The 10,568-nt window shown below is 44.4% G+C and overlaps 1 protein-coding gene across 1 annotated transcript; it reads left to right on the top strand.

The window, feature by feature from the left end:
• The first annotated feature begins 8,464 nt into the window (after nt 1-8,464).
• On the top strand, nt 8,465-9,891 carry LOC136148342 (forkhead box protein D4-like). The gene is given in 3 exon segments (XM_065907854.1): nt 8,465-9,387; nt 9,389-9,597; nt 9,660-9,891. Coding segments are annotated over 3 exon segments (1,317 nt in total). The 5' UTR covers nt 8,465-8,511.
• The last annotated feature ends 677 nt before the right edge of the window (nt 9,892-10,568 follow it).

The following is a 10,568-nucleotide window of genomic DNA, read 5'->3' on the forward strand; positions in this document are numbered from 1 at the left end:
CTTTCCTAGGCCTTTCCAGCTTTTAGTGAAAGGGCAAGAACACTGGTACTGAATTTAAGATAGCTGGAGGAAGAGCCATCCCAGAGGTGAGGGAAGACCAGGGATTCAAAGGGTCTCTGATTCCTAGATTATGAAGTTTGAAGGGAATTACCAGCAAAATAAAGCTAAAAGGATTTTAAACATCTGTGGGCCTGGTTGCTGGCTACAAATTGAATAAATATCTCCTTTGGATTAGTAGTGTAGGTGGAAAACTGTACTTTTAGATTTCTTTGAAAGGCCTTTCCCAGTTCTAGGAATGCCATACAATGTGGAGGTGATATTGAAAGAAGTGAATTCTGTCTTTGAATGTCTAGCAACTTGGCCTACTGTGATGAGAAAGGAGAACAAGATTTGTTTTTTCTCAGAATGTCCTAATATTAGAATCAACCTTAACTTCCAATAACCAAATTGCCTTTAATTTTCATAGTGAAATGGAGAGAAATTAGATACCTATCTTTTCTGTATAGTAGTTTAGAAAGGTTGGTTTTTCAAAGTGGTATGGATGGTGTTTGTGATGCCCTGATAGATTTGTTCAGGAAAAAAACCTATTCAGTGTTAGGAAAGATGTAATCTCCCACTATGCACTGGGTCCCATGTTAAATGTTTCAGTGTTTCATGAGCACAAAGTAAGGCAACACTAAAGAATCAGATGGGACAAAGAGTCGCCTCTCCCATGTTGTTTTTTTTCCTTAAAGAATTACTTGACATAATAAACTTGATTTGTTTCCAAAGAACTCAGTTAATTTCCTTTCATTGATACAGCTCTGTATTTTTTACATTGATGTATTTTGTATAGGCTTCCTAGGTGGCTCAGTGGTAAAGAATCCACCTGTGGAGGGGACTTGGAGATGATATTGAAAGAAGTGAATCCGAAATTCAGGAGATGTGGGTTCAGTCTCTGGGTTAAGAAGATCCCCTGAGGGAGGAAATGGCTTCCATACTCCAGTGGGATTGCCTGAGAAATCCTGTGGCCAGAGGAATCTGGTGGGCTATGATCCATGGGATCACAAAAAGCCACTGACACAACAACTAAACAACATTTTGTACATCAATTTTATTTAGACATAATTCACAGAAAACTTACCCTTGGCTTTAGTATGTCTCCAGGTAAAGGAGCAACCATTACAACTGTCTAATTCCAGAACATTTCCATAGCTCTCAGACTGTATCTGTTAGCAGTTACTCTCCATTTCCCCTGCCCCTTTTTCCCAGCAACCACTCATCTACTTTCTGTCCCCAAAAGTTTGCCCATTCAGACTCCTTTCACTTACCATGATGTTTTCAAGGTTCATCCATATTATAGCATGGATCAGCATTTTGTTTCTTTTTATTGCTGAATAAAGTTCTATAGACCACATTTTGTTCTACTCATCAGTTGATGCACATTTGAATTTCTACTTTTTGGCTACTAGTCCCTTTTCCTTGTGTTTAATTTTTTAATAAACTATAATTTTCTGAACAATTTTAGATTTACAGAAAAATTGAGCAGAGCAAAGAGTAGAAGGGAATGCCCATAGCCACCCCCTACCCCTTATACTCACACAGTTAACAGCTGGCAGTAGTATGGTACATTTCTTACAATTAGTGAACCAATATTGATACATTATTATTAACCAAGGTCCAAAAAAAAAAAAAGAATGATCTCTGTTCGTTTCCAAGGCTAGCCATTCAGTATCACAGTAATCCAAGTCTATGCTCCAACCAGTAATGCTGAAGAAGCTGAATTTGAACAGTTCTGTGAAGACCTACAAGACCTAAAGCTAACACCCCAAAAAGATGTCTTTTTCATCAAAGGGGACTGGATTGCAAAAGTAGGAAGTCGAGAGATACCTGGAGTAACAGGCAAGTTTGCCCTTGCAGTACAAAATGAAGCAGTGCAAAGGCTAACAGAGTTTTGCCAAGAGAACGTGCTGGTCATAGCAAACTCCCAACAACATAAGAGAAGACTGTACACATGGACATCACCAGATGGTCAATACCAAAATCAGACTCATTATATTCTTTGCAGCCAAAGATGGCGAAGCTCTATACAGTCAGCAAAAATAAGACTGGGAGCTGACCATGGCTCAGATCATGAACTCTTTATTGCCAAATTCAGACTTAAATTGAAGAAAGTAAGGAAAACCACTATTCGGGTATGACCTAAATCAAGTCCCTTACAACTATACAGTGGAAGTGACAAATAAACTCAAGGGATTAGATCTGATAGAGTGCCTGAAGAGCTATGGACAGAGGTTCATGACATTGTACAGGAACAGTGGTCAAGACCATCACCATGAAGAAGAAATGCAAAAAGGGAAAATGATTGAAGAAGCCTTAGAAATAGCTGAGAAAATAAGAGAAGCTAAAGGCAAAGGAGAAAAGGAAAGACCTACTCATTGGAATGCAGAGTTCCAAAGACTAGCAAGGAGAGATAAGAAAGCCTTCCTCAGTGATCAGTGCAAAGAAATAGAGGAAAATAATAGAATGGGAAAGACTAGAGATCTCTTCAAGAAAATTAGAGATACCAATGGAACTTTTCATGCAAAGATGGACACAAAAAAGGACAAAAATTGTATGGACCTAACAGAAGCAGAAGACATTAAGAAGAGGTGGCAAGAATACACAGAAGAACTATAGAAAAAAGATCATGACCCAGATAACCAAGATGGTGTGATGACTCAACTAGAGACAGACATCCTGGAATTCAAAGTCAAGTGGACCTTAGGAAGCAACACTATGAATAAAGCTACTGGAGGTAATGGAATTCTAGTTGAGCTATTTCAAATCCTAAAAGATGATGCTGTGAAAGTGTTGCAGTCAGTATGCCAGCAAATTTGGAAAACTCAGCAGTGGCCACAGGACTGGGAAAGTTGAGTTTTCATTCCAATCCCAAAGAAAGGCAATGCCAAAGAATGTTCAAACTACCACACAATTACATTCATCTCACACGCTAGCAGAGTAATGCTCACAATTCTCCAACCCAGGCTTCAACAGTATGTGAGCTGTGAACTTCCAGATGTACAAGCTGGATTTAGAAAAGGCAGAGGAACCAGAGATCAGATTGCCAACATCTGTTGGTGCATAGAAAAAGCAAGAGAATTCCGGAAAAGCATCTACTTCTGCTTTATTGATTATACCAAAGCCTTTGACTGTTCAGTTGCTCAGTTGTGTCCAACTCTTTGCGACCCCCTGAACTGCAGCATGCCAGGCCTTCCTGTCCATCACCAACTCCCAGAGTCCACTCAAAGTCATGTCCTTTGAGTTGGTGATGCCATCCAACCATCTCATCCTCTGTTGTCCCCTTTTCCTCCTGCCCTCAATCTTTCCCAGCATCAGGGTCTTTTCAAGTGCATCAGCTCTTTGCATCAGGTGGCCAAAGTATTGGAGTTTCAGCTGCAACATCAGTGCTTCCAATGAACACCCAGGACTGATCTCCTTTAGGATGGACTGGCTAGATTTCCTTGCAGTCCAAGGGACTCTCAAGAGTCTTCTTCAACACCACAGTTCAAAAGCATCAGTTCTTCTGCGCTCAGCTTTCTTTATGGTCCAACTCTCACATCCATACATGACCACTGGAAAAACCATAGCCTTGACTAGACAGACCTTTGTTGACAAAGTAATGTCTCTGCTTTTAATGTGCTGTCTATGTTGGTCATAACTTTCTTTCCAAGGAGTGTCTTTTAGTTTCATGGCTTCAATCACCATCTGCAGTGATTTTGCAGCCCAGAAAAATAAAGTCTGACACTGTTTCCCCATCTGTTTGTCATGAAGTGATGGGACTGGATGCTATGATCTTAATGTTCTGAATGTTGAGCTTTAAGCCAGCTTTTGCACTCTCCACTTTCATCAAGAGGCTCTTTATTTCTTCTTCACTTTCTGCCATAAGGGTGGTGTCATCTGCATATCTGAGGTTATTGACATTTCTCCCTGCAATCTTGATTCCAGCTTGTGCTTCCTCCAGCCCAGCATTTCTCATAATGTACTCTGCATTTAAGTTAAATAAGCAGGGTGACAATATACAGCTTTGACGTACTCCTTTTCCTATTTGGAACCAGTCTGTTGTTCCATGTCCAGTTCTAACTATTGCTTCCTGACCTGCATACAGGTTTCTCAAGAGGCAGGTCAAGTGGTCTGGTATTCCCATCTCTCAGAATTTTCCACAGTTTATTTCACAGTTTATTTATTATTTCACAGTTTATTTATTATTTCAGAATTTTCCACAGTTTATTGTGATCTACACAGTTAAAGGCGTTGGCATAATCAATAAAGCAGAACTAGATATTTTTCTGGAACTCTTGCTTTTTGGATGATCCAGTGATCATCGAAATCCAGCAATTTGATATCTGGTTCCTCTGGCTTGGAGAATTTTAAGCATGACTTTTCTAGTGTGTGAGATGAGTGCAGTTGTGCAGTAGTTTGAGCATTCTTTGGCATTGCCTTTCTTTGGGATTGGAATGAAAACTGATCTTTTCCAGTCCTGTGGCCACTGCTGAGTTTTCCAAAATTGCTGGCATATTGAGTGCAGCACTTTCACAACAAACTGTGGAAAATTCTTAAAAGAGAAGGGAATACCAGACCACTTTACCTGCCTCCTGAGAAATCTGTATGCAGGGCAACAAGCAACAGTTAGAACTGGACATGGAACAACAGATTGGTTCCAAATTGGGAAAGGAGTACGTCAAGGCTGTATATTGTCACCCCTGCTTATTTAACTTATATGCAGAGTACATCATGTGAAGTGCCGGACTGGATGAAGCACAAGCTGGACTCAAGATTGCTGGGAGAAATATCAGTAACCTCAGATATGCAGATGACATCACCCTATGTCAGAAAGTGAAGAGTAACTAAAGAGCCTCTTGATGAAGGTGAAAGAGGAGAGTGAAAAAGCTGTCTTAAAACTCAACATTAAAGAAACTAAGATCATAGCATCTGGTCCCATCACTTCATGGCAAATAGATGGGGAAACAGTGACAGACTTTATTTTTTTTTGGGGGGGGGGTGCTCCAAAATCACTGCAGATGGTGACTACAGCCATGAAATTAAAAGATGCTTGTGCCTTGGAAGAAAAGCTATGACCAACCTAGACAGTATATTAAAAAGCAGAGACATTACATTACCGGCAAAGTTTGGTCTAGTCATACCCATGGTTTTTCCAGTAGTCATGTATGGATGTGAGAGTTGGACTATAAAGAAAGCTGAGCATTGAAGAATTGATGCTTTTGGACTGTGGTGTTGGAGAAGATTCTTGAGAGTCCCTTGGACTGCAAGGAGATCCAACCAGTTCATCCTAAAAGAAATCAGTCCTGAATGTTCACTGGAAGGACTGATGGTAAAGCTGACACTCCAATACTTTGGCCACCTGATGTGAGGATCAGGTGTGACTCATTTTTCCAATGTGACTCATTGGAAAAAAACCCCGATGCTAGGAAAGATTGAAGGCAGGAAGAGAAAAGAATGACAGAGGATGAGATGGTTGGATGGCATCACTGACTCCATAGACATGAGTTTGAGCAAGCTCCAGGAGTTGGTGATGGACAGGGAAGCCTGGCATGCTGCAGTCCATGGGATCGCAAAGAGTCGGACACAACCGAGCAACCCCACTGAACTGATAGTTTATTTGGATATCCTTAGTTTGCACTTAATGTCCTTTTTCTGTTCCAGGATCTCACTCGGGATACCACATTACAGTTAGTAGTGTTATTACAGTTACATTACAGTTACTGTTACCTGATATCAAGGGTACATACTATCAATGTGATTTATGATTGTTGGAGTTGACATTTTTACCTAACACCTGAGTGAAACCTCTTAGGTTTCTCCAAGGTAACTTATTCTGTCTCCCCACACTTCATGAGGTTCTGTTTGGAAGGAAGTCATTGTGCACTGCCTACAGTAAAAGATTGGGGGGTTACGCTCCACCTCCTAAAGGGTGGAATATCTACATAATTTATCTGGAATTTTTCTGCAGGGGAGATTTGCATTTTTACCCCCATGTACTGGATAAAGAATCTGCCTGCAATGCAGGAGACACCAAATGCAGGAGACACCAGAGACATAGGTTCAGTCCCTGGGTTAGGAAGATTCCCTGGAGGAGGAAACGGCAACCTACTCTGGTACTTTTGCCTGGAAAATCCCATGGACAGAGGAGTATGGCAGACTACAGTTCATAGGGTTGCAAAGAGTCAGACCCAATTGAACATGCGCACATGCCTTCTTCCTTCTGCCCATGTATTACTTTACTCAGTCTTCTATTTTTTATACTTTGGTTAACAAGCTAGTACTACTTTATTTTGTTGCTCAGATTGTCCCAGTTCTGGCCACTGGGAGCTCTTTCTTGTTTCCCAGTGGCCCCTTTAACATATTTTTATCAGTGGGGGTAGTTTTTTTTTTTTTTTTTTTAAAGAGTGTCCTTACTTTTCTCCTTTCATTTTTAAATAACCCCAATCCCCATAGAAGTTGACTCTAGGAAAACGAACAATGCCCCCTTTCCCAGGTAATCGGATCCCTGTGCTGATGAAGAATAGTGCCTTACCTGCAGGGGGTTGAGGGGGAGGCATCAGGGAATCAAAGGTTGAAAGACACCTGTCCCAGCCCTCCTGAAGCTTAGCTGAGTAGGTCACACATGTAGTAATTGGTTAATTTGGGATTCAAGCACAAATCTGTTAGGCTTGAAAACTTCTGTTATTTGTTCTATTTTAGACTGCATGCAACTGAGAAGACTTAGAGGGTAAACACATCAGAAGTAGAGGATAAAACTTTAAAAAGACTAGTAAGGAAAAAAAAAAACTAGTAAGAAAGCTGTTTTCAACATTTTATCCTGAGGAAACTAACTTCTTTAAGGTATTTTTTGTTATATTGACCGACTTCTGATTTCTCGCTGAAAATTGTCATTTTTCAAATTGTAATAGAAGATTTACCATCTATCAGTAACAATCAGTGGCATAGTACAATATTTTCATTCTGCATTTTTATTAGACGCCACCTCAAATTTTTGAAGGTTAGGGGGGTATGAAGTTCGAGTTGGACACGACTGAGCGACTGAACTGACTGACTGAAGTTATGAATATATACTGTTGCTTGGTATTTTACCATAATGCACATTAAATTATGTTGCACTGAACCCTGTTACTTTATTCTCTGAACCGGTTTAAATGATGCAAATCTAAAAATCATGTTACTTCCAAGGATGGCAAGTGACTGAAATAGAGCATCTCTGTCACCTCGTTTCTGTCCAGTGTGAGTAAGGAATGATGACCTGGTGATTTAGTTAGACACCAAAACTGCCCCCCTCTTTTGCCTCATTTAAGTTTCATGATTATCATTTATTATTACAGTGAAAAGTGCTTGATGTTGGTTCTTGTTTTAAAGAAGAGAAAGACTGAGTCTCAGACTGGGTGTATCCTTTGGAATTGTCAGGCCATTTTGGTAAAAGATATTTCAAACTGGGTTTGTACTGGTTAGTTGCTACAATTTAGTTGGTCATGCCATTAAAAAAAATCACCTGTTTTATGAAACTCACCTCAGTTATATAAGTCTGTATGCAAGATCATGGTATAAAATGTATTTCATACTGAGGTTAAATGTTCAAAGAAGTTGAGAATCACTGCTGGAAGGGGACTTCTCTCTAGCCCTCCTGCTTTCCCCTCCATCCTGAACTTCACAACTTCATGGCAGGATATTTCAGTCTTCTGAAAACTTGAGTCATGGAGAAGATTTTTGGAAACTGAGATAGGCGGTAGTAGGGACAAGGCAACACTCTCACACTCCACTCTTGAGCTGGGGAGTGTAGTTAGAACATTAAAAATACTTCAACTACTTATTTCAGCTCTTATCATGGAGGACAGAACCCACCAATGAAAATGGGTGACTAAGCATGAAACAAAAACATTTATTGTTACACATTCTTTTGCAGTTAAACACTCTATACCTTTCAGTGTCTTCTCCCGCCTCTTATTTTTATCCTTCAAGAGACAGGTTTGAATATCGATGTGGCCTTAGATTGTTGGGTATATATTTTCCTACACCCCCCGCCCCCGCTTTTTCATTTGAGAGGTTTTCAAAGCGCGTTAACAGAGCCTATGCAACTCCCGGCCCGATTGGCCGGCTGATCTTGAGTGAAGCACCTTCCATGCTGGCGGGTGGGTGCAAGGAGGAGGAGGCTGAAAAGGCTCTTGTCGTGTCGGGTAATGCTCAAAGGACCCTCATCACTGCACTGCGTTGGGAGGAAGGAAGGGCGCTCTGAAGTAGGGCGAGAAAGGGTCTGAGGAGGGGCGGCAGAGTCCATCACACAAGGACCCAGAAACTTCAGTAAAAGGCAAAGTGCGTCTTTGCCGGACGGTGCAGGAAAGGACAAATCGACAGAAGTAAAAGACCACCACTACAAGGGGGACCTCGAGCGTCTCCACTTCTTGGAACACTCAACACAGGCTTCCAGCCCGGAGCCAGGTGAGTGGCCGCTACCTCCCCGGCATCTGGAGAGGCTGCTCCTCCATGAACTTGCCTAGAGCTGAGCGCCTTCGCCCCACACCTCCGCGCAGCCTCCGGGGTTCCGATGGGGAAGACTTTGAGATCGATATCCTGGGAGAGGGGGACGATGAAGAGGAGGAGGAAGATGAGGAACCCGAGGGAAGCCAGCGGTTCCCAGAGCCTCTACACCAGCCGCAGCCGCAGGAGGCGCGGCTGGGCACTGGCGCGCTTCCGGGAGAGCGCACCGAGAGCAGCGGCGGCCCAAGCAACTCTTCCGAATTCTGCCCCAAGTTCGGGGTCTCGACGGGGTCTGCAGCGGCCTCTCGGGACGCCCAGCAGCCGGCGAAGCCCCCCTACTCTTATATCGCGCTCATCACCATGGCCATTCTGCAGAGCCCGCACAAGCGCCTCACGCTTAGCGGCATCTGTGCCTTCATCAGTGGCCGCTTCCCTTACTACCGCCGCAAGTTCCCCGCCTGGCAGAACAGCATCCGCCACAACCTCTCTCTCAATGACTGCTTCGTCAAGATTCCCCGCGAGCCAGGACACCCGGGCAAGGGCAACTACTGGAGCCTGGACCCCGCCTCCCAGGACATGTTCGACAACGGCAGCTTCCTTCGGCGCAGGAAGCGCTTCAAGCGCCACCACCCACCTCCCGGAGCACACCTACACCACCCCTTCCCCCTACCCGCTGCACCCGCTGCCCTGCACGGCCCCTACCCGGGCATGCTGCTCGGGTCACCGACCCCGCCGCAGCCTGTCCCTGGGGCCTATACCGCCTCCATCCCCGGGAGCCGCCCGAGCGCGCTGCTACATCCTCACCCCCTCCGCTACCTGCTGCTCTCCGCCCCGGCCTACGCTGAGGTTCCCAGGAAAGCGCAAGGCGAGGATCTGGGGACCCCCGGCGCCCTTCCGGCGCTGCAGCCCACGTTAGACTCCCAGCCATGGGAAGAGAGCAAGGGGCCGGCGTCGCGGCCAGCTGGCGGATGCACCTCCTTCAGCATCGAGAGTATCATGCAAGGGGTCCCGGGAGCGGGTGCAGGCGCTGCGCAGAGTCTGCCCGCGACCCCATGGGGTTACTGCCACCTGCTGCAGCGTTCGCCGTGCCTGTTGCATCCTCAGGCCGCTGCCCCTTTGCTCCACGTATCCGCTGCCGCCGCCGCATCCGCTGCCCGGACAATTTTGAAGCAGCAGCAGCAGCAGCAGCAGGATTGTACCAGCGGCTGCGCTCCCAGCAAGGGCGCTCTGCTTGGCCGTCACCTGTCCGCCACCTAGGCGCAGCTAGGGTGTCAGTCCGGAGCAGAGGGTTCTAGGCTGACGTTGCTGGTCGCCCTTTCGGGCGGAGAGGGGACCTCACCGGCCTTTGGAATAGCATCCACACCTGTCCCGGAGCCGACTCAGTGAGGCAGACGAGGACCCAACCCGGAGGGCGGAGCCATCCGAGGTCGTCCTGTCTTCCGCCATGGCGCACTTCACTTTGCACAGCCGGGACCAGGCTTATGTGTATCAGAATCCTGCAGCCGGGCAACCACAAACTTCGGTTCGCATGGCGTCAGCCATTTCTTTTGCAGACTCCAGTCCTGACTTTCAAGGCTTTTCCTATTTGCACATTTCCAGAGGAACTATGAACGTAAGTGGGGCGTTTTGTTCTGGTGTTAAAAGAAAAGCAGAAAGTAAATCGTCCAGTGCACATGTTTCCCCCGTCTTCACTTCCTAGAAACTGCAAATATTATTCCCAAGTCAAGTGCAGAATGCTTGTGCCCTTTATGTCTTCCTGAAATTGATGTGTAATGAGTAGAATTTTAATTTCAGAGGATTTATTTCCTGTGTGTCTGATGTGCCATCTTCCGTGGAACAGTGTTAAAATTAAACCTAACTGTACAGACTAAATAAAGTGCTAAATCACTACACGACATTGTTTATTTTATGTTATTTCGCCTTCCAAGTGGAATTTATAACTTTTAAAACTTAGTTCTTTCCTCTCAATTAAACAGTTTAGTTTTATAATCCATATTCATTATGGACATAAGAAATCTATTTTCAAAATGGTTTTTAAAACTTGCGAATATTTGAAGTTGAGA

Source organism: Muntiacus reevesi, chromosome 17 (genome assembly GCF_963930625.1).
Source record: "Muntiacus reevesi chromosome 17, mMunRee1.1, whole genome shotgun sequence".
In the NCBI taxonomy this organism is placed as follows: Eukaryota; Metazoa; Chordata; class Mammalia; order Artiodactyla; family Cervidae; genus Muntiacus; species Muntiacus reevesi.